Consider the following 24,894-nt stretch of genomic DNA (forward strand, 5'->3'; position numbering starts at 1 on the left):
ACTCAGGAGAAATGTGGTTAGCCTCACTAGGTGAATGCAGAAATCCAGACTATGAGTTAGTTTTTCTCCACCACACTGAGCACAGCCATCTTTATAGTGGACAAAGTGGGCAATATTAACATCCTAAATCAATCAGGATTTGGTTTCATGCCCACATAGGAGGTTCAGCACACCAAATGGCTGAAAGGTAACCTTGTGAAAGATTCACTTTTCTTTTATAAGCCATACTTTAGTGTGTAACTGAGAAATTGCTTCTAGAAAGGGCAGCTGAAGAAGAAAAAACCTGATAAGCAAAACCAGATACTGTCTGGACAGGAATGAATCTTTAACAAGGGAAGAAAGATAATATTCACCTGAATTAAGACATTAATTTAAAGGGGCAATTGCTACTCAAAGTGCAATGAGGTAATGTTCTCTGTGCCAATAACTGCCTCTGGCCTTGAATCTGAAAGCAGAATGTCATATTTTTTTCACTGTGGACAATTTATGCAAAATTCCTTGCCTGCTAGACCCAGAATGTTTATATTGCTTTGTCATACATATTTCTATTAAAATCTTATTTGTACTGCAGGATTCATGGTATTTTCCCACATGAAATGGATGTGTTTCATACAATAGGAATTGATTATTTAAGGCAAAGACTGAAGTTCATTTTGAGGAAAACAGAAAAATGGACACTGGTTATTCTGCACTCCAATTTGAAGGAACTCCTGCAAAGCTGGAAAATGCATTTTGTTAATAAATGTTCTCCCCAAATCTTCTCCCCCAAATATTCTCACTATAAAAGCCTTAGTAACAGTAATTGAACTGATCAACTCACAAAGGGAACTTGAAAAACATTCTTCAGCAGAACATTTGATAGAAAAATAGGGAACAATGAGGGAAAAGGAAACACAAAAAAAAAAAAATTTTTTTTCTTCTCTTCTCTTTATTGAAACGTGCACTGCCCCACCCTCCACAAACCATTTTTAAGCAAAACCTCATGAAATTAGTTGCTGAGACAGAAAAATTCTACAGCAGGCTTCAGCAGTGACTCATGCACAGGTGCACAGACACTGCATATATTCTTCATCAGTGCACCTAAGTCATCTTTGAAGTTAGAACAAATTGACAACAGCAATGATGACTAAAATTAAAAATTGTACAACAAAATAATATCAGAATAGAAGAAAATAATTTAAGACACTGACTCTTCTGTCAGGATGGCTGTAGATGAAAGTTAGCTAAGAAACCAGCATTTTAGACAGTCTTTTAAAAGTGACATCACTGGAAAACTCCATTGTTTTGTCTTGAGATTATATAATGCCACAAGAATGACAGGTTAAAATGCTGCAGAATTAATGGATTTCTACCTGCAGGACATTCTTCCCTCTCTTCACTCCTCAGAAAAAAGGGGCACAATTTTGCTTGGTGTATGAAAATACTGAAGGCAGTGGCCAAATTACACATTTCATTCCCATTTATCTCAGGAGCTGACAGAGACCTCTGAGAAGAAAAAACTTAAAACTTGCTTTTTTTGCCTTTTTTTCCCCTAAAACATTGCTAGTGATTAGTAAAACAGCAACCCCATTTTCATCAAGAGAATAATTTCATAAAGAAACCATAATTTTATAATATGTCTTTCCATATATCCCTATTCCTCTTTCCTCTGTACTGCTGGATGGGAGGAGGTAGAGAATTCAGGAGTAAAAGTTGAGGCCAGGAAGAAGAAAGGAGAGAAGTTATTTAAAGATTCAGTTTTTCTCATTATCTGACTCTGATTTTACGTTGATAACAAATTCAATTAACTTCCTCAAGTCAAGCCTGGTTTGCCCATGACAGTAACTGGTGATTGATCTCTCCCTGCTCTTATCTTGAGCCACAAACCTTTCACTCTATTTTCTCTCTCCTGCCCAGCTGCTTGGTGGGCAGCAGCATCCAGTCAGGATCAGCTCACCACAAACATACAATAGAATATTGCTGCTTTGCTTGAAACCCTTGAGCCTGGAGAAAAGAAGGCTTCAGGGAGATATTATTAGGTCTTTCAATATTTTTAGAGGGGTTATAAAATAGGTTAAATTAGTTTTTTATCAATGCCTGTAGCAAAAGGACAAAGTGTAACAGTTTTAAACTAAAGGAGGGTAGATTTGAATTAGGTATAAGGAAGAAATTTTTCATTGTGGGAGTGGTGAGGCACTGGAAAAGGTTTTCCACAGAAGTAGTGTGTGTCGTGTCTCAGGGAGTATGCAAGACCTGTCTGGATGGGGCTTTAAGCAACCTAGTCAAGTAAAGCTGTCCCTGCCCACAGCAGTGGGGGTGGACTAGGTGATGACTAGGTGATCTTTATTGGTCCCTTCTAACAAGAACCAATCTATGTATCTATGAAATAGCCAGAATATTCTCACTGAATTAAAATAAAACATTAATTTATCTTTATTCAGGCACAAAGTCATAGTCCTAGTGAAGGCAATGTCCATCCAGGAAGGGCAAAATAGAAAACCATTGTCTTCTGATTTAAGGAGTGGTCTTCAGAGGATAATCCAGTCTTCCACCTGTCTATGCAGCATCAAATGTGCAAGTGATATCACATCACAAGTTAGTGATACAAACCACAATAAAAAAAAAAAAACATACTTAATGTAACCATTGAGAGGTATATCTTTGAGGTAGCTTAGGAGTGTCCTCTCAATTTGTGCTAATTTTATATCAAATTTACCTTAAATGGGCATTAGACAAACTATGTAATCAGCCTCTTGATTACCACAGTTGGGATTCCATGGTTTTGCCTGAAAGCCTCCTGTGGGCTCAGACTCTCGGTAGCCAGCCCAGATCCTGCAGTTTCTAAGAGATCCAACATACACCATTACAATGAAGGTGCAGGGTGCCCTGCACACTCAACAGCAGCCCATTTCTTCCTTGAGACTGCTGTTAAGAGGAAGCAGTGAATTGCTTCCAGCTGAAGAAATACTTAATTAAATCTTTTATAAAATATAAAGAAGCCAAAATTTTCCAACCCTGTAATTTTTGTTATTTGTTCAGCTCACAGCTCTTTTATAAAGAAGCAGGCTTCAGTTCCAGTGGTTTGTTGCAGAGATGTATACTGCAGGTGGAAAAGTGAACTAAAGAAAGAAAAGGACTACTTGAACCAAAGAATGCAGAATAATTCTGCTACCAGAAAATTACTGCTCCACAGAGAAGCTTCCTTGGACTATAAAAATAAGAGACTTAAAAGCCAAATCTTATATAAAAACCAAGGCTTTCTTTGTGCTTATTATTTCATGTAGTATTTTGTAGTTTAAAACCTACAGAGTCTAGTCATGTGTCTGGTGTCTAAATAATTCCACCACTGTCCAGTTGGAAGTGAGTGCGAACTGAGAAGCTGTTACTAGTTGGGAGTTAGTAAGTCACCAGCTGAGTGATCTTATTCCAAGACTGTAAGAGAGCCATAAAAGTTAAGAACCAAGTGAGAAAGTATGACTCCAGCAATGTCAACATTGTTAATCTAACTCCCATGGTGATGTTCATGCCACTGCTAAAAGCAGTACATTTCTAGTTTAATCACAATTAGTGATTAAATCAGACTTTCAGAAACACAACTTCAGTGAATTCATAGAATACTGTGAGATGCAAAGGGAGAGAGCCCAACCCTCATGAAGCTGCCCATTGAAAAAATATGGCCAATGACCTAAAAAAAATTCCTTTCCTTGGACTTAAACTAATAACAGCACAGTTCAGTCAGACCTTAAATGTTCAAACACCTTATCCTGCAAATCAGCAAAACCTAATTGATCAAGTTAGCTTTGTTTTACCTTACCCCTGTTCTCTAAGTAACAGAAACATTCAAGGTGGTACATAAATCTGTGATGGGGTTTGCTATAAGGGAGATAAAGAGAAAGCCATTTCACCTGGCATAAAATGAAGCTGCAAAAAACTTAACTCTAGTAACAGTTAGTCTGGTACACGGCATTCATAATGTTATCAGCAAAAGGATTTCAGACTTTTTCTTTAAATCTCAGGTGAGGTTTTTTTTTTCAAAAACCACTCAAACACTTGTCTCCATGTCTTTTGGCACTGAAATGACCTGATTTTGTGCTTCAAATTCCTGAAAAATCAGGATGCTTATTTGCATTTACAAGTAGCACTAACAGACATCCATTCCCTCATTTCCATACAGACATAGGTTCTAATTTGTGGCATACAAAGAACACCAGGAACTGAGATTACAAGATTAATGTTAATCCTGCTTGATATTAGATCCTGCTTCCTCCAGAAGCATTATTACTCTGGCAATAAGTGGATTGCAAAAATGGATTTATTATTAGCCCCTTAATTACCCTGCAGATGTTTTACACTTGTTGCTCTTCAGCCGGATATTCCTGAAATTAATGTTTTTCAATGTCTTTAAAAACTTAGCTTAGCAATTAGGACACATCATATAATTACTCTTTTTCATAAAAATAGATATTTGAGTGCTTTATTAAATAGATTATGACTCAAAAGGAAAACACTCATAGTCAAAGGACTGAGATGTTAATTATGTAAATTAAACTATTCAAGGGCTGTAACAGGAGAACGTGTAAGATTTGCAGCACACCTGAAGGATGGGATGCCATCAAGAGGAATCTGGACAACCTTGAGAAGTAGGTCTGTGAGAAAATCATGAAGGTCAAGGCCCACTGCAAAGTCCTGCCCCTGGGTCAGGATAATTCACAGTATCAATACAGACTGGGAGATGAACAAATTGAGAGCAGCCCTGCCAAGAAGGACTTGGGGATTCTGTTGGGTGAGGTTGGGCATGAGCCAGCAAGGTCTGCTAGGAGCCCAGAAAGCCAATAGGATCCTGGGCTGCATCCAAATCAGTGTGGCCAGCAGGGTGAGGGAGGGGATTCTGCCCCTCTGCTCTGCTCTGGTGAGACCCCACCTGCAGTGCTGCATCCAGCTCTGGGGTCCTCAGCACAGGAAGAACAATGACCCGTGGGAGCAAGTCCAGGGGAGGGCCACCAAGCTGACCACAGGGATGGAGCATCTCTCCTATGAGGAAAGGATGAGAGAATTGGGATTGTTCAGCCTGGAATAGAGGCTTTGGTGTGACCTTAGAGCAGCCAGCCTTCCAGTACCCAAAAGGAGACTGCAAGAAAGATGGAGAGGGACTTTTTACAAGGGGAACAAGGGGAACAAGAACAAGGGGAAGTGCCTTCAAACTGACAGTATTTTTGAATTAGGTATTAGGAAGATATTCTTTATTTTGAGGGTCATGAGACACTGGAACAAGCTGCCCAAAGCATTTGTGGGTGCCTCATCCCTGGAAGTGTTCAAGGCTAGGTTGGATGGAGGTCTGCACAACCTGTTCTAGTGAAAGGTGCTCCTGGACACAGCAGAGAGGGTAGAACTAGATGATTTTTAAGGTCCCTTCCAACCAAAACCATTCTCAAAGTCTATCTTCTAAAGTCAATCAAATACCTTCCAGGCAACACAACTGGTTAAGCATTTGCTTGAAACTTAAGCATAAAACACAGCACATGCTTAAGTGTTTTGCAGCAATTTCTACCACTCTGGTGTGTAAGTCGTAAAAGCAAACTTCTACAACATAGCACTGATATAACACATATCCTCCACAAATACAAATACAGTATTTAATTTCATTGCTTTTGCTATATCGCTTCAGAGTATCTAAACAAGGAACAATTACCTCTTTTTTAATACAGGATTTTCATACATACATTTTCATGGCAAGCTGAGGTGTTTCCTGCAGCAAGGAATCTACTTAACCTAAGCACAAAACATTTTCTCAGATCTGCTGCCCCCCCTGCCGAGCAACTACATGCTGACCCACTTAGTTACAGTTCTCACACAGTTCTGTTTGCCATTTGGGAAGAAACTAGAGGAAAAGGTTGCAATGTTTTCTAGCTCCTATTCCCAACTCCTACATCTCACCACCTAGTGGAGGGGGGACAAAATACCTACAAAGTTCAGTTGCCATTTCTGATTCCCTTTATTGCGTAAAGTAAATCTGAAAGTAGAACCACTTAATTGGTGCAGCACCAGGTATCACTCCAACAACTTCTTAATTCAGGAGATTACCAAATGCCTTCCATTGCAAAAAATCATCCAGCTCAGATGACCTTAGCACTCCCCTATCTTCAACGTCTCATCAGCAGTCCTGAGAATCTAAATGCTTTGCTCATCTTTAATTGCTTCTCTAAAGTCATACAGTTCTACTGGGGAGACATGTATTCATCAGGAAATGTTGCAGGGCTATGATCTTGCTGGAATCACAGAAAAATGGCCTGCATGACGACCTGCATGACTGGAGCCCTGCAATGAAGACTTTTTTACAGAGTAAGGACTAAAGAGATGACAAGTACAGTTGACATTATTGTGGTTATTGGCTACAAGACAACTGAACAGAGAGAAGTGGAGGAGGTTCTCTATGGCTGGAAGCAGCTTCACATCTACAGCCCTGGTCCTCAACAGCTACAGAAGGGATAACACAGCAAGATAAAAGCAATTAAGAAGGTTCCTGAAGAGCATCAATGACTTCCTGACCCAAGTGGTAGAGGAACCAAAGCGATGCTCTGCTGGACCTCATACCACCAATAAGGAGCTTGTTGAGGATGTGAAGGTCAGAGGCTACCTTGGCTGCAGTGAGCATGAGATACTGGAGTTTAGGATCCTGAGATGCATTAGCAATGCAAAAACCAAGCACAACATTGGTCTTCAGAAGAGCAGATGTTTGCCTCTTCAAAGGTCTGCATTGTAGAATCTGGTGGGATAATGCCCCGGAAGAAAGGGGTTCAATAAAGCTGATTATTATTCAAAGATCACCTTCTCCAAGATCAAGAGAGGTCTATCCCCATGGAAGTCAGGCAAAAATGCCAGGAGACCTGTGTGGATGAACAAGGAGCTCCTGACTAAATTCAGACACAAGAGGAAAGTATATAGAGGGAAGAAGGACAGACGGTAACCTATTAGGAATATGCAGTCAGGAGAGCCAAAAGCCCACCTGGAATTAAATCAGGCCCGAGATTTCCAAGGCAACAAGAGTTTCTATAAGTCTATGGATAAAAAAAAGGAAGACTGGGAAAAAAGTGCAGAATGGGGTAGGGCACTTGTGACACATAGCATGGAAAAGGCAGACATCCCAAATGTTTTTATCATCTCTGTCTCTACAAGGAACAATGGCCTTTCAGGAATCTCAGGCCCAGAAACCAGAATGAAAGGTTGGAACAAGGAAGATGTGTCCTTGGTTGAAAAGGCTCAGGTCAGGAAATACTTAAGCAAGTTCATGTGTAAGTCCATGAACCCTGATGCGATACACCCACAAGTATGGAGGGAGATGACAGCTATCAGTATGAGTCCACTCTCGAGGATCTTTGAATACTCAAAGAAGTGTCCAAAGACTGGAGGAAAGCAAATGCTGCTCCTATCTCCAAGAAGGTCAAGGAAAATGATCCAGGGAACTACAGTACCATCCTCACCTCAATGAGGTGATTGAAGAGATACTGGAAATTATTTCCAGGCACATGAATGACAAGAAAATTATCAGATATAGTCAGCATGGATTCATCACAGGGAAGTCATGCTTAACTGACAGCACAAACTTCTATGAGAAAATAAATGGCTTGACAATGGAAAAGCACTGGATAGTCTGCTTTGATATTAAGGAGGTTCTATTTGCATCCATCTTGGATGCACAGTGAGGGGGAATTGCTAACTGTCTGAGTAGCCAGCCCAGAGAGAGGTGATCAGTGAAACAAAGTCTAGTTGGAGGTCACCAAAAGTGTATGCCAGGACTTGATACTGGGTCTAATTGCATTCAAAGTCTTGGAACATCTCTCATAGAAGGAAAGGCTGGGAGATCTGGAGCCAGGAGAAGGCTCAGGGCAATAATCTTATCAATGCATTCAAATACCAAAAGGGAGCTTGTAAAGACTGGTCTAGGGTCTTTTGTGTGTGCCCTGTGACAGGGCAAGAGGCAATGGGCACACACTGAAACACAGGAAATTCCCTCTGAACACCAGGATACTTTTACTGCAAGACTGACCAAGCACTGGCACAGGTTGCTCATTGAGACTGTGAAGTCCCAACCACTGGAGCTGTTCAAAAGCTGTCTGGACAAGGTCCTGGCAATCAGCTCTGGATGGTGAACATGCTTGGGGGGCGTGGAGGTTGGACCAAATGACCTCCACAGGTCCCTTCTGAACTCAACCATTATGTGATTACGTGACTGATACGTTAAGATTCACTTAAAAGAGGAAAGACACTTCACTGTACTCCCTCTGTTTTTATTATTCATATTTCTTCCAAAAATAGCATAACAATGTATTTTCAAATGAAATTTGATACAAGAAATCCAACAAAACTAGCTTTGATGCACACAAATTTCAAAGAAACATTTCAGCACTTCTAAAGTGTCATCATTTTTAGCTAGTTTCATGAGTACTGATTCTAGCAAACAAGAACATTTTATTGTCTTAATTTCAGCAGCAGAACTGACAGATTCTACTGCTTCAGTGAAGGTTACAAGTGTTCTTCTAGACAACAAAATAAAAGGAAGAAAGAGTACAACCTACGAGGAAGAAAGAGTACAACAATGGAAGAAAGAGTACAACCTAATTACAGGGGGAAAGCAATACAACTAAAAACTTTTATAATTTGAACATTTAAGTCTTAACAGAAATGTTCTCTCCTAGGTTTGCTATAACTTTTCAAAATACTCATGTACCATCATCATTTCATCTCTAAGTTAAATCTATTGGCCAACAGCAGCCATCAGCTACTGTTAGCCCAAAACTGGAGAGAAGAAACAAGAAGTGTTCAGGCCTTTTAAGTAATGGGTGGCTACAAGCACATGGAAAGTCAAGCTAACACCGTATAGGAACCCCTAAGCCAGCTCTAAGAGACTAACAAGAAGTTATGATGGTAGTTAGGCATAGTTCTTCCTACTGGTATCATTTGATTTCATTCCCAAACAAAATATGTGTCTCCAATTTGGGGATTGTTACCCACAGGTACCAGAGTGTGTATGCACATACACAGCCGTCCCTTCCAGAGAGAACTGCTGGAATCCTCAAAAAATACACAGGTTCCCCTTGTGGTTTATGATCCATGACATGACCATGTTTTTTATGCCTTAAGACTGCAACGAGGTCCCCATCACCACCAACAGTTCATTCTACTGCCAAGCCCGTTTGGAATCTTACGAAACAAGAAAGAAAGACATCCTAAGATCTGTCTAGTAAGTTTCAAGAAACACTAAAACTATTAAAAAGTCAGGAGAGTCTTTAATACAATAAAAAATGTTCAGTAATCTAACTTAAGCAGCTGTTACTGATTACCGCACAGCCATATTTGGAAAACAAAGTCAAGATTTATAACATTAGAAATTGAGTACTTTCAGAGCAGTTTTGTACAGAACAAACTCATTTAATCTTAAAAGCACCATGAAGTGACACTACATATCAGCAAGCAGGAAAAACAAGAACATCATGGGATTTTACCATGTAAAATACACCATGAATACCACTAAGGTAGATTTACAACGCAGGCTTGAGCACAGCGCAGAGGTTCTCAAACTGACTTGGGTAGTTTTTGCTCTGCATGCAATGTAGACATACCCTCTATGCTGAACAGATCTCATTATGAATTAACTGAGCTCTGCAGAACAGTATTTAGGCCCTCATTCTGCATTATCGAAGTCAACGTTCTTCCATCAACTTCAGAAGGTGCAGGGTCAGGCTCGTAATCACAAACATACTTCTACCAACAGAACATTTGTTTCTAACAAAGTTGTGTGAGTTCAAACACAGGTTTTGAGAGCATGCAGATTGCTTACAAATGCTTAAAAAGACTGGTTCAGAATCTTTCTTATATATACACACACAAGTCCATCTGTCACAGACAGGCAATGTAACTCTGAATCACGAGCTTGCTCTAGTTTTTGGTAGTGTCCTGCACACGTCTGATAATTAAAAAATAAAAAATAAAAAAATAGTTGCCACAATGGATTTCTGATCATTCCAACTTGCACATGGATATGATCCCTTCTTGCTGCATCCAGTATGTGAAGTTTCATGGTTGCTTCTCAAATGCAAATACCAAGTAGATACCTAAAAAAGAAAATGGGAGTATGTAAAGTTTCAGTTTTCTTGGTGACTCAATTAAGTTTTCAAAATGTAACCAGCTTGATATTACGCCGAAACAACCTGTCAGCAGATTATTGAAATTGCAAAAGATCTTATGATCTTCCAGTGAGTAACTCTAGCATTCCATTTCAGCATAGTTTTACATGCTTTCAGAAATGTGAATCAAATTCATAAATTACTGTGTCATTATAATGAACATTCATTAGCTAAAAAGTCATGCGAGTCAAGTTTAAAGACTCCTTCATACTTGCAGTAATGGACAATCAGGGTTGAGATTATTAACTTCATTTTTAATTGAAAAGTGAATGAACTCATGATACATATTATCAATTTTGATGGACAAAGATGGAATTATAGCATTTTTTCAAGTCCAGAACAGTATGATTCTATTAATGGATATTCATATAATCCACACCAGCATCCTTGGAAAACTTAGTTTGCATATATTCAATGCCAGGTATGCCACATACTCCTGTGCTCCATACCAGACAGATATGTTAAACCAGTTACTTGAGACCACATTTATAGAATTCCACTTGATTTCAACTTTTATTTTAATGAATGAGGTGCCATAGCTACTTGGAAATCTTTCAAGACAAGCTTATCAGACATTCCTCAGCAACAATGCAAAGCTCCATGTAAGGAACAAGCTATGCTTATCAGAAGCTACTCTTATCAGAAGCTCAATACTCCACATGTTTCTGGAAAAATAGACTACTTAGGAAACACAGTAATCACTGGACTTTTAAAGGTATAAATTGGTTTTTAGGTATGAAAAGGTATAAAACTGTATAAAAAAGCTCCTCTCAAATAGCTAATTGAGATAATACTTCTAGATTGCTGGAAATTTATGTCTATCTTATAATTCATGGATTCAAAAATTAGATAATAATTTAATAAAGCAGAGTGAAGATTTTTCTCAACTGTGAAGTAAACAGCGTTTTTTTGCTTTTAAACTACTAACACAATCAGTATAATGGCCTGCAAAAACACAAATCCTGGTTGGCTGCACTTATGCATTTCCCTCACAATTTCTTGAGATGTGCACACCACGTAATCCACAAACAGACATTCTGAATTACAAAAATAACAACATCTTATTATATTTAAAATCTGGATTTTCTTCCATGACTAACAGGTTATTTTACACACTTTTCAAAGCAGTCATTCAGTCAATAGTGTTTTCAAAACCATTACTTACTTGTTGCTTCCCATTCAGATTTACTCAAGGTTCCCTAGAACGGGACAAAAAAACCCAGTTTCAACAAAAAATAAGGAAACAATAAAACACTAATTTAGGTCAATTTTTCACTGACCAGTGTCTAAGCACCCACACTGACTGGCTATTTAGGGGCAAGGAAAGCAATACTGTAGACCACAGATATTTACAACTCCACTAACTACGATGTTGGGAACTGGAAGATCCAGATAATGGAACACACCTAAATTAAACAGGTACAGGAGAATGGGCCAACAGCCTGTTGGTCTGGATGCCTCTGCAGTGCAGAGCATGACTGTGTCCATCACCACCCACCGGTGTGACCTGACCTGGCTCCAGGTGCTGTTCAGACTGAGATGCCCAGTATTTGTGTTGAAGTCAGGAAAAGGCCTTACACCATGGTGCTGCCACCTTCCTCAGGAACACTGCCTGCCTCCACCCAACAACACCCCACAGTCTCTATTTGCAAGAGACTCTCACCCTCACTCACACATTCTGGAAAAATAGCCTGCCTTCCAGCCTAAGAAATTCCCAGCTCAGCTGATCAGATGAAAGCAGGGCAAGTTCACGAGTAAAAAGCTGCTGCCATTTACCCCACCACTTAAGAAATCTAAGGCAACAATAAGAAGCTGATTTTCTGCTTTGCCTACTCCATCCCCATCCAAGGAGTCCTCGCTGAGGCCTTAATTTTAGTCCATATGCTGCTACCCACTGACCAAACCTTCACCTTTTAAAGCATCACTTGGCAACAGATGTGTTTGGTCTGACTCGACTGTTCTCACATTCTTAAGCCTATTTCTTAAAACAAGCATTTTTCTTTTACAAAATTTTCTAATTTCAAATGTGAAGAGCAGGTTTTTTTTCACTCTTGATGTAGGATTTTTATATATGCAGTAGAAGGACTACATCTTTCAAGAATTCAGAATGTGAACAGTAGATGAATCGATGATTTAAAAAAAAAAAAAAAACGAAACAACAAAACCAAGTGGAAAAACTTTAGTCTGACCACCCTCAGGCTGTATTGATGAAAAGGGAAAGAATGATTCCAAATATATACAGTCCTATGAAGAAAGCTTTGAAGTCTCCCATCAGAGGATTGGAATTAATGCTTTAAATCAGTATTGTGAAGATACAGACATATAAGACAACTCCTCAAATTAAGAATAGTTAGAAAGAAGAGCTGTCAAGTAAGATGGAAAAAATATCCTTTCCCTTCTGCATTATTACAAATGTCTTAACAGCTACCAAATAAGGTGCCTTTGATTCTTTGAGTATGGGATATAGGTTAGATGAACCCCTCAGCCCTGCAGCTCTATGATTTTTCACATGCAAAGAGACACTCATACCAACTTCACTGCAGTTGAAATGAAGAAGGCACCACAGTTTAAAAGATCAGGACCTCAATTTTAAGACACCATTATCTCTAGTGAATGAAGTATGAAGAAACTTACCAATGGTAACTTTGCCTTGCCATCTTTGATAAACTCTTTTGCATGCTCATAATCATCAGGTTTATCAGAAACAAGCCTGGAATCACCATGTGTAGAATATGGCTGGAGAACATAGAATAAAACATTGATTAGTGAGATACATTAATCACATAAAATAAAGGGTTTGTCACAACACAGTCCATGACAGAAGTCAGCAAGTCTTAAAAATATTTAAAATTTACATCTCTCCTTTACAGCATCCTCAGGAGCAGGTCTGATGTTCCCTACTTACCAGAAAATCTGACACCCAAGAATTATAAATTTTTATCCTTATGTCTCTAAAGCAGGGGAAACTGAATAACTATAAACACTCTCTTTCATGTACAGCTCATTATGAGCATTACCCAGATATACCTTCTTTTAGAAGAACAACTATACCAGCAACCCTTCAGCAGAAGTACTAAGAAATGGGCAACCACAATTTCAAGCAGAACAACTTAAATACTTCAATAACACATAAGCTGTAACAGGTTCTTCAAAACTAAGACGTACTTATTAAGGATCCCAGTTACTAGTGATCTGTGTAAATAAATCTGATTGTAAAAATGCAGTCCTCAGTTGTAAGTGGCCACTACCTTAAGACAACTCTCTCTTTCTTAAGAAGGAAGATGGCGAGTCAAAGGCTGTGTCTCTGTGCTGTTGCCAGCGTGAGCCCTTACACAGCACCATCACTTAGAGTCAACAAGTGCAGTCAAGTTGTAGTCTGACTCAGCTGAGTAAGTCACCAAATAGTTGATCTGAGAGTTTTCTGCAGAAGAATTCTACTGTTTGCAAGAGGAGGGAAGCACAGATAACTGCAAGTAAAACCAAAGCCTCAGAGGTGGCCTGGAAAAGATTCTCTGAAGCTGTTAAAGTTAAGTTGGAGGATAAACAAAAAATGCAAAAATCCTGGGCAAAAACATACGCTCAGTTACATTTTCTTCTATGGACACAGACTGTCCTTTTATTCCTACAAAGACTCCTTTCTGTCTTTTCAGCCAATATTCCTTGCACAAAGATCCAGCTTTCAGTCTCTCTGCTGAGAAAGAAATGGATTACAATCGCCACTATCTGACACTTGGCATGACTCTTGGGCTTCTGTTTCCTACTTCACAAGAACAGAATCTTGCCTCAATATTGAAATATTATCTTCAAAACTTGAATCATCTATTGGGTGGTACCTGTGCTGGACCAAGAGAAGAGTGACAGGAAGAAGGAGAGGCAGAAACAAAGTGTTATAAACGGACCAAAATCCCCCTTCCCATGCAGAGGAAAGGAGAGGAGGTAGAAAAGTCAGGAGTGAACAAAAGAAGCTGAGCCTGGGAACAAGCATTGGATGGTACAAAGGTGGCTTTAGGTTTTCATGTTTCTCACCTTTCTACTTTTTTTTTTTCAATTAATTAAATTAACCTTCTCCAAGTTCAGTCTGTTTTGTCTGTGACAGTAATTGCTAAGCAATCTCCTTGAATTTATCTTGACCCACAAGTTTTTCTTTCTATTTTCTACCCCCATCCTGTTGGGAAGAGGGAACAAGAGTGCAGGTCAGTGGGTGTCTGTCAGCCAGTCAAGATCAATAACCAGAGTCACACTTTCAGCACCAGGAACTAAATACTTTCTATTGGTGGACCTTTAATTAATTGTAAAATGTTCAAAAAGGGAATTTCAATTATTGTGCAAAAATTAACAAGATGTAAATTGCTATTAAAAACAAACAAATCAACTCCAAATTTACCTCCAAGGCCTGCATTCTCCTTAACAGCATTTTATGCTCCTCGTTCTTGATTTTTTCTTCATAGAATTCCCGAAACGTCATTTTGTAGACTAATTTCATACCATGCTTCTTTGCCATTCTGTCAAAATAACAAGCTTAATTAGGGAAGCCACAAAATTATTGTAGCTTTATTTCAAAGGAACAATTTTAAGCCATAGTGACATCTTATGGTATTCACTAGAATAACACCCCTTTACAACTTTTTTTCTTAGTAAAGACATTTAGATGAAAAAAGCTGCAGTTCCAACACAAATTGAAGTTTTATTTTTTTTAATTACGACAACAAAAATCTACACAGAAGTAATTTACAACATTTTAATAGAAAATGTCTCTTCTCCTGAAACATAGAAGTTCCATGTGGACTTCCAGAAAGACTACAGTTTTCCCTGCAGTATCTATCACGTCAGATATTATGAATATATTTAGAGAACTTCTTTCTACTGTATTCAGTGGCTTACATCTCAATTTTATGTAGACACCGTGGACATGCAACACTGAAGTTACAGCTGTCAGTGACAGATGCTGTTATTTTTCAGAGACAACTACAAATGAAGCTCTTGAACAGGCTTGAAGGTAAAGCTTAATACTGTTTAACCATACTGAGCTTGAATAGCAGGAAAAAACCCAGTAGGGAAAGATTTGTCTGTACCTCAGGATACAGCTGGGAAAACCAAATCTGAGGTCACACAGAGGTAACAGCAAAATATATGCTCACAGATGAAGATCATTTGGAGGAAGAAAATAATTCCTCATAGCAAAAATCCTATGAACATCTAAGGAAAGGTGAAGAAGACAAGAAAGAGGCACCATGATGAAGATGATGCACAAGAAAGAACTGAAAGACTAAAAAAAGGGTAGAAAGAAACACCTCAAAAAGTTATAATTAAAGAAGAAAAAGCTGGTAATTTTAAAGGTTTGCCAACAGATCCAATATATCAGACCAGATGGTCCCTCATGAGACATAGTTTAAGTCCTCACAGCTTCTGATCAGAGCACCTTCAATAGTTGGACAGATTACAGCTGTGGATGGAAATGCAAGAAACCTCTGTATTTGAAGCAACAACAAAAAATTAAGAACGGAAAAATAAAGTAAGAAAGCCAAAATATAATTTTCTGCAAGCATTATGCAATGACATAAAAATTAAACAAATGTTTATTATGTTCCACAGCTTTTATTGTATAATAAATTTAAAAGTTAACTTACTCTTCCAGTAAGGGAAAGTAAACCAAAAACTCAGGGACATCAACCACTTCTTCCAAGTGAAAATCATACTTGCAGCCAAATAAAGGATAGTCTCCCTTCTTTTCAAATTTTACATTGTACACATCATTTCCAAATGAATTTGTTTCTGAAGCTTCGAGTCTCTTTCTATAGAATGAGATATAAACAAACATTTATTGACCAGTATTGAACAGGCAGAGAAAACTACACATAAGAAGCCTGAAAGTACTTCTCCCAGTAATACTCATTGATCTCCCTAGTTTCCCACTTCCCTTCTCTCATAAGGCACTGAAACAATGAAATGAAGCAGCATACTGGGTTTTAACAGGTTATCATTCCCATACAACATACTAAGGACAAAACGGACCGAGAAGATGAACCTTTAGCCCAGACACACAGACAATCTGCATGGACAAGACAGGCTTCTAGAAACAACCACAAAACCTTGACAGTTTTTCTCCAGGCTGTGGAAATTTTGACACTATTAAAGTCATGATAGAGGGATGAAGTATATGAAGACCTGTACTCTCTAACAGAAGAGCCATGAAGACATGAGACAAATACTGCTTTACCTTTTTGAGTCAAGTTAATGAGTGAGACTCTTTTTTATTAGAATCCAAAACTGTTGCAAAAAGTTGCTTTAGTTTGCACAAACATATTGGAGCACTGTAAGAACATCTATCACTAAACAATGCTTCACAGAGTTTTGGAAGACTAACAGGATACAAGAGTACTTACACGAGTTCAAAGCTATTTGGAGTTGTGCCAATGAAATAACCTCCAGGAGAGAGGTTCCCACAAGCATTTTTAAGCATCATGTCAGCCTGCTCATACGTCTCAAATGAATAGTGGTAAACAAATTGACAACTGCAAATGTCAAAGCGCATATCTGGATCGTTGTACTTGGAAGACAGGAGATCCTGCAAGAGATAAAAAAGAAAAAAAAACCTACAGAAACAAGCATGATTCACTTAAATCTCCTAAAAAATATACTACATTCATGATAGAGACCCAAAGTCAGGGAAATTAACTTTTGTGTACAAGGACAGACAGAATGAAGCATGCAACAGAAAATACATATGCATCTAAGACTGAGCGGTAATAGCAACATGAAAATATCCCTTTCTTTCCCAGACAAGTCTCTCTTTTCTCTCCCCCAAGTTGAGAGAGATGACATGAACCTTCAACAGACTATTTCTTAGAAGAAGGAAAGGCAACCAAGAATTCAAGAAAACCCTTCATGCAAGGCTGAGAACAAGTTCAGCTTTTCCACAGATATGCTGGAATCAGGCAGGTTCTGTCTCAGCCGCTATCAGCAGGGCACTGTCAGCCTGCACTTCTAGGAAGCAAACGCAGTTCTGTTTACAAGACTATCTCCTAAGCCTCAGCCATGCATTTACCACCGCCTCCAGACAGTCTAAGAAACCTGCTCTACCACACAAGTCGAGGTAGTTTTAAAGGTACCTATTATAGTAACCAAAATGCCAATAGAAAGAAAAAATTCTAAGTGTTAAATCAGCTAAATCAGAAGAGGTCCCTTATATATTCCAGCATTCACCAAAATAGTTTCCAACATCCCATGCCGTCTCACATAACTCCAAAGACAAATTCTGCTCCTCTTGTCAAGTAAAAGATAGTGAAAGCACCAGATTTACTATCTGGAAAAGACATTCAAGCTTCAGGAATGTTACACTGTACAACAGCAGCAAAATGCACCAAAGTAGATCTTAAGCAGCCTTCCAGTAACCCCTATGGCTGATTCTGCTGGCAGTACAATAATCCAACCTTAAAAATGTATATACCCAAATTGTTACAACACTACCATAGAGAACATTAAATCTTCAAAATATTACAAAAACACAGGAACTGTACCTTGGTACTATCTGCTTGTATGAATTCTGCATCAAAAATATGTTCATTATATCGACATCGGGATTTCATTTCTTCATAGCGGTGCTTGCACTGTTGCACAGAAATGTCAGCAATGTCTATATACAGAAATAAATTAAGTATACTAAGTGAAAGTTTTAAAAGTGTGTACACAGCTCCAGACAAGAAAGCTGGAATGATTACTGGAACACAGAAGGTACAATATGTCAGGATAAAACAAATGAACTTCAGTTCTATTAAAACAGCTCAGCTCCCTGGGATTCTTAATACTCTTAAAATTGTAAAACATGTTGAAATGCATTTTTGATATGTCACATTATGGGAACTTTTTTAAATTCTAAGACTGCTTCTTTCTCAGTCATTGAGTTTCTGACAATATGCAATAAGTTTACCTAAGAACTTTGTAAGTAAATTGGTTAAATATATTTGAATGGTGCCCACTGAATAATGCAAGAAAGAACTGTAAAATGCGAAATACATAAAATAATTCCCACTGAAAGAGTTTTGGGGAATTTTAGTACCTAATTAAATTTGGAGTTAAATAATTATTTCTCTGATTATCCTTGGGATACTTTCTGAGAAAAGGGAAGATGATATCATTCTCCCAACATATAAGCCAATTATTCAAACCAGAAATTTTTTTAATCAGCTTTCAGCTCTTCCCTGTTTCTGAGTCAGAAAATTTGTAGTTGATTGTAACACCCAAGACCATTTTTTCTCACAACATTGGGGGGATTATTTGGTTTTTTAAATGCAACTCTCCTATACGTGTTTCAGAACAATTAAAAATACTACGAGAGACTAGATGTGGAAGAAAAGAAAGAAAAGACATAAAATAAAAAAAGTCAGTCTTTTCTCCAGGGCCACATTTTGCCTAAGGCAACCTGTGGCAATGGTGTTTTTCTTTAGTGATACCAGTTTTTATTTAAGAGTTGAAATGAAAGCTAAATATTGATGATTCTTACATTTCTGCTGGCAATCAAGTCATATCTTCAGATTAAAAGACAAAACACAACTTTTTGCACAAAAGGCATACATTACATTCTTTGATTGTCTGGAAAGAAATAATAAAATACTGGAGGTGTACTTGGTTTCCCATAAAACCTGATGTACTTTCCCTAGAAAGTTATCGTGCCTCCTTACCAGTACAGACGAGTTTTTTAATTCTGCCTTTTTTCCATTTCAGTAGGTCTCCACCTTTCCCACATCCTAGATCCAAAACAGTTATATCACTCTTCTTTTGCCGTACCCGGTCTATAAATTCACCTAGAAAAATAAAAACCAGGAGCACATAAACACATCTCTGCACGTGTATTGCACCTAAAAGCCTAAAGAACCAAAAGGAGTTGAGAATTTTAAACCACCTCAGACCTTACTTCGCCTATAAATCTTAATATTACAAACTTAAATCTCTTTTCTTTCTAGAAGGATGAAAGGAACCACAAACTTTTAAAACTGTGGAGAAGATTAATATTTTCTGTGTTTAATGCACTCTGCATATAACTTGACTGAGGTTCTGAACTGTTTCCCTGGCTAAGGCAAAACTGCACATGGCTAAACAACCACCCTGGACATGGGGAGGGAAACAGGCTTCCCTTTCATTAGCATTATAATGAATGCAGATGTTACTTGAAAGTATGGGAAAGCCTTTTGCAGAAAGAAAAAGCCAATTAAATGCATCAGCCACAACATCTCCCAGTCACCTCACAAAAATACAAAATGTTTTTCACTCACTCTCCCAGGCTTTGCAATAATGGTAGCTAGTCCTTTGCTGTCTTTCTACCCTACATACACCAGTCACATTTTTTCTTCCCCCTTGAGGCTGCCTAGATTCTTTCTGCTCTGACTGATGTTGGCATATTATGTAAAACATATCAGCATGCTAGCAACTTTTCTTCACAGTAGGAGACATGAAATATGTTTTGATACAACTGCTATAAAGCCACACTGCTGAAATTCTTTATGACAGAAAGGCTTCAACACAGGCTTGAGGAACAGCTTTATAGAAATCTAAATATTGCTTCTAACTGCTCTGATATAACACAACAAAAAGCAGCATGCTAAGACAAATGGTGCCAACATCTTCTGGCACAGATCCCTCTTCATGAACCTGTGGTGCTGTGCTGATGATTCTTTTCTTTGTTGGCAGATATCTGATGGCTTTGTTTCCTCAATTTGGAATTAATTTGTGGAACAGCAGACTTTGCCTTTAAATAAAAGCCTGCTGATTCTTAAAGAACTATATCATTTAGCTTTCCATCTTTTCAACCACTGACTATGGGTAATACAGAAAATTTAGGTGTTCAAGCTTCCTGCAGAACTGCTTAACCAGGATCTGAACAGAAAGTGCTTTGGGAAAATGCCTAAGAAATTATTCGAGATACATTGAGCTGTTCTTGTTTGAATCTAAGAACTCTGAAAGTCTTTATGATTTAAAGCTGTACTTTTCTCTTTAAAAATGGCATGAAGAACAGTTTCCAGTATGAACTTTTTAAGTCAGTTGACCTTTAAAACTTAAGCATATGCACTCCCACAATAAAAAACACTATCACAGAGATTCAAATTAAATATAAATACAGACATTTTACTACAGCTGAAAAACTTACTATGTATTATGAGACAAAGTGTCATACTCAACATCAGAAAACAGAAAAAGTTACATTTTGATACAAAAATTACTTACATTTTATTCACATCAAAGCAATTAGTTAAGGGAACTTACCAATGAGGACACTCTTTGTCCAATTATTAAAGTTTCGGAGGTAGAATATGCGAGACTGGCTACGTTTTTCCAAACCAACTTCTTGAAGTTCATTATAATGTGCAGCTACAGCTTGCCCATGGCCAATCACATGCTGCAGAAAGGAAATCACACCACAGAAGGAACAGACTCAAGCAGCGAATTCTTTTTATTACTTAGTCATTTAACCAAGATACACTTGTGTTCACTTCAGGGATTTAAGAAGGCAAACAAGCAATACTATGAAGAGCACCATCATTATAAAGAGATTTCCCATGTCTGTCCTGGTACTGATGTCAGTACTTCAATTATCACAGCAACACTCACAAACTTAACTCCCTTTTCAGTTCACACATTCAAGCAATTTCTGGATGATAGATATTGCCCAGCACCTTTCCTTCACAGAAATACTAAACTTTCAGTTCTCTAATACTCTCAGCCATGCTCAAACAACATGTTTCATTCTTCTTCTAAAGTCTGGGACAGAAGAAGATGATGTTCCTCCTCAAGGAACTGTGAGCCTCTTCAAAGAGCATGTTTCAGAATTTCAGTGTTTTCATCTGACAGAAGTGTATAAACTGCCAATTTAACCAAAAGGACAATTGGCTGATGTCACATTAAGGTCCAAGTGGATGACCCCACTGTCAGAGTTTTAAATAGACCATGATAAAGGAATGAGAGGAATCATTTGACAACATATTCCATATAATGCTTAGGAGTTAGTTGTAGAAAAGTCTCTGATTTAGCTTTAACTCAAAATACTCCAAGAGATTTCTGTCCAGCCTTAGCTTTAAGTACTATAAGACACTTCTTTCCCCTGTTACACAGAGAAGCAGTCTACATCCAGACATTATGCTCCCAACATTTCTTCTCCTTGAAAATACTCTTCAACTATATACATGAAGTGAAAATAAATTATAAGTAAAATCCACAGTAACAGAGCAGACACAACCAGCATCAACTCGATGAGGTACAAAAGCATTTGAAATATCAGTACAAACCAGACTGAAGCCATTAAAAGCATTCCTAACAGTTTACTACAGAAGTCAACATCCCTGCATCTAACTATTCAAACAGCAGTTCCTCAAGGGAAAAGAAGGTTTGGCTGATATATGTGAATTCTTCAGTGTTTCATATATTTTTGGAAACATTCAGAATGAACACAGCCTTACTTGTCTGAAATCTTTCTAACCTCATCATCTGTTTATTACCACACTGGGCTGACCGATACTAACAATTACTTTGACGACTTCTATTCTTTTCCAGGGTAAGCGCAGATGGCTCCCTGAATGGCCACTGAAGGTGACAGAAGCTAGAACAGCTGACTCAGACAAGTGTGGGGGACATACTCATACAAAACATTAACACATCTCAGCTGCAAACAGCCATCAGCAACAACATCTAGATGGTGGCAGCTATGCTCAGTCACCTCTCCCTCTCCACCCTTAGGCTACACAAGCCCAAGGTACCTCTTGTTCATCTAAGCCTTATCTCCCCCTTATTAAAAGGATGAAAGGGTTAATAATGTTTCTACCACAACAAACAACACCCTTTATTTTGCCAGACTGCTAAGCCATATATTGACATACTGGGAAAATTCTGGGCAGATAAACAAAACATTAGGTCAGACATTCCCAAATCATATTTAAATATCCCAAAAGGATGACCTAGAGTGGATATTAACGCACCAGCTTCTACAAGCTCATACATAATAAAGGACAGCATCATGTAAAACATTACTCTTTTCACCCTCCCAGGTGGGCATATAAAAGGACATACATTTTCTGCTGCTTTTGTAGTCTTAAAATACAAAGAAGCACCTGTAAGTCTTTCACTGCTTCACTTTGCCAATAAATCATACTGAAATTACATCACAGAGGATGGAGACTGTTGAGTTTTGCAAACTACACAGTACCTTACCAGGGAAATAAAAGGACAAAGATACCTTACGGAAGAACTTCCCAAGCACAGGTAACTATACTAACACACAGATAAACAGCATACATGAGAACTGAGTTCAAGATATGGAACTTGGACTAAAGCCAGTAAATCCTACACTACTTTAGCAGACTGCTACCACATGGAGGATGGAACAGTCTTAGAATTAGACTAAGTATGTGCTGAGATTACCATTCTAATTGCCAGCCCTCTTTCTCCTCTGTGAAGCCCAACATCACTCGTGCACCTCTTGCTTCCCCAGGAAACATTTCCATGCTTGGTGTTTTGTGCTGGCTCACACACATCTAGCATAAATATTTTCAATCATTTCTTGAGCTAAGGCTTTGAAACAAGGATTCGAAAACAGCTCAAAATGAATGATACTTACAACTTTCTTAGAAGGTTCATCTTCAGAATCTAAATTCCTCTTCTTTGTTCTGCCATCCTGATCACCACCATCAACTTCTTTGTCATTTTCAGTGGACTGCTCTGCACCTGAAGCAGAATTATTGCCCTCACACCCGACACCTGAAGCTGACTCTGAAGCATGAGGTGTTTTCTCCACTTCTTCCAAACTCTTCTCTACTTGCTCTTCTTCTGTCTTGGTTACTTCAGCCATTTTGACTGGTCCACTGATCAGAAAGGAAATCTAGAAGGAAAAAAAACAAACCACCAAGAATTTTCAGTGCTGAAAATTTCATCTACTTGTGGTTACAATCATGACTTTCAAACATTATGTTGGTATTTCACCCTAGGCAACATATAGACTTCAAATTTGACCAGTTGTTTAATAAAGACAGCTCAATAAAACATGTGGAACTAAAAAGTACTCATTAAATAAGTTCAAATTAAAATAAATTGTTACTTTTCATTTTAGAGTCATTCTTACATATCGTTATTGACTCAACTGCCAAATGTTACTGATTTTTTTGTTTCCCTTCAAATAAAAGGTAACCTACAAATCAGTTTATGTTTAGAAACACAGAGAGAGTCTCTCAAATTAGTAAATTTCTTATTTAAACTGATATGCTTTGAAATGGATGTCTTCAAATAAAAGATCAAGATAAGTTTAAGTGAGCAAATTTTCTCACCAGTTGTGGATTTTCCAGTTTGCCAAGAATATCCACTATGCTCTGAGCTTAATTAATATGTGGAATATTCAGTTGCACCTGTATTTCCACATCTCCACCTCACAAATATCAACGGGGCTGCAGGACTGCAAACAACTGCTACAAAGCTCATGTGGTCTCCAGCACACTCCAGCCTCCTTTACACCAGCACTGGGAAGCAGAGCACCTACTTTTTAACAAGGCATAGGAGTGGGCAATTTGGAATCTCCTGCTCTGAAACAGTGGCCTAAATCACAAAAAAAAAAAAAAATTAAAATTCAAAAATCACATTTCAATCCACCGTATCCAGGCTCACCTCCCAATGAGGGCCAAAACACATCCACTGAGTGGGCCACTACACAGAGGCACCAGAGCAGCTTTCCTCAATACAAATGGCCTCAAAATACGGCTTACAAAAATAATTCTTCTACTATTGCAAAGCACCAAAGTGCTTGGTTTGCGAAGCAGCAGCAGACCCTTCGTTATCCTCACCCGGCTATTCCAAGATGTTTTGAAAGCCCAAATTGTGAAACGATCCGACTTTCACAACTAGCGATGGCAACCAGAGGAAGCAACAGCTCTGCAGCCGGAGAGCTTAAAACGCCTAGACTGATGTGGGAACGGCCCCGCCGGTCTCGGGACGCTCCCGCCCCCTCCTTTCTTCCTTCCCTCCTTCCCTTCCCCCATGACGCGGCTGGGAGGCCTCAGGGCCTCCGCTCCCGTTAACGGAGCGGCGGCGCCCGTGGCTTCTCGGCGGCCCGCCCGGACCCGCCGTCCGGCGAGGCCGAGGGCCCCGGGCCCCGCCGCCGCCGGTCCGCCCGCGGGCAGGGAGGGCGGCCCTGCACGGACCCAGCCCGGCACTCACCCCGCTCAACGCTCCGCCATCCCTGTTTGCGGAAGTGACGAACTCCCACGGCGGCGTCACGTCCTGGGAGGGACCGCGCGAAAGGGAGCGGGAAAAGACGGCGGCGCGCGGAGTCTTGTGAGGAGCGGCTGGGGCTGTTTAGCCTGGAGAAGCGGAGGGCTCAGGGAGACCGTATCGCTCTCTACAACTGGCTGGCAGGAGGGTGCAGTGGACCGGGGCTAGTTTCTTCCAACGTGCCTGCTCTGAGAGAGGGGAGATTCCGATTACATACTAGAACAACTTTTTCACCGTTAGGATGCGCAGGCGTTGGAATAGGTTGCCCATGGAGATGGTGGAGTCGCCCTCCCTGGAGGTGTTTGAGGCGCCTGGAGCTGGCGCCGGATGATTTGCGTTAGGGAGTCTTAGTGGCGGTGCTGGGTTGACGACTGGACAGGGTGGTCTTAAAGGTCACTTCCGAATTTGGTTCTGTGAAAGGTGGCAGGGTCCCAGCCGGGACAGAGGGACTACGAGTCCCAGGGAGCTGTGCGGGTGGGAGGGCGATGCTCGC

The 24,894-nt window shown here is 39.2% G+C and overlaps 2 protein-coding genes across 4 annotated transcripts in view; one reads left to right on the top strand and one right to left on the bottom strand.

The window, feature by feature from the left end:
• Positions 1–9,239: 9,239 nt before the first annotated feature.
• RNMT (RNA guanine-7 methyltransferase) lies at positions 9,240–24,476 on the bottom strand. 3 transcript variants are annotated; one of them, XM_059857596.1, is made up of 11 exons: positions 24,348–24,476; positions 22,762–23,022; positions 20,418–20,550; positions 18,839–18,961; positions 17,678–17,793; positions 16,544–16,725; positions 15,788–15,952; positions 14,545–14,662; positions 12,795–12,896; positions 11,326–11,359; positions 9,240–10,088 (listed from the first exon to the last, which is right to left on the bottom strand). In XM_059857596.1, the coding sequence occupies exons 2-11, from the start codon at positions 22,990–22,992 to the stop codon at positions 10,051–10,053; spliced, it is 1,242 nt and encodes a 413-aa protein (XP_059713579.1). In that variant the 5' UTR covers positions 22,993–23,022; positions 24,348–24,476; the 3' UTR covers positions 9,240–10,050. The 3 variants fall into 3 exon arrangements, with proteins under 3 accessions (XP_059713579.1, XP_059713587.1, XP_059713597.1); XM_059857604.1 differs by lacking the exon at positions 24,348–24,476 and adding an exon at positions 23,674–23,729; XM_059857614.1 differs by lacking the exon at positions 24,348–24,476 and adding an exon at positions 23,465–23,605.
• The window catches only part of FAM210A (family with sequence similarity 210 member A), a 28,366-nt gene continuing 27,917 nt past the window's right edge, over positions 24,446–24,894 (top strand). The window contains exon 1 of the mRNA XM_059857676.1: positions 24,446–24,464. The gene's annotated coding sequence lies outside the window, so the exon portion shown is untranslated. The remainder of the gene's footprint in view (positions 24,465–24,894) is intronic.

The sequence above is a fragment of the Haemorhous mexicanus genome, chromosome 1 (genome assembly GCF_027477595.1).
Source record: "Haemorhous mexicanus isolate bHaeMex1 chromosome 1, bHaeMex1.pri, whole genome shotgun sequence".
NCBI classification, from domain to species: Eukaryota; Metazoa; Chordata; class Aves; order Passeriformes; family Fringillidae; genus Haemorhous; species Haemorhous mexicanus.

Excerpts from the sequence above, each read along its gene's own strand:
- RNMT (XM_059857596.1), bottom strand. The coding sequence starts at position 22,992 with ATGGCTGAAGTAACCAAGACAGAAGAAGAGCAAGTAGAGAAGAGTTTG. Across the intron at positions 20,551-22,761 it reads ATGAACCTTCTAAGAAAGTT|CATGTGATTGGCCATGGGCA; the intron begins GTAAGTATCATT and ends TCCTTTCTGCAG. Across the intron at positions 15,953-16,543 it reads CCAAATAGCTTTGAACTCGT|AAAGAGACTCGAAGCTTCAG; the intron begins GTAAGTACTCTT and ends CTCATTCTATAG.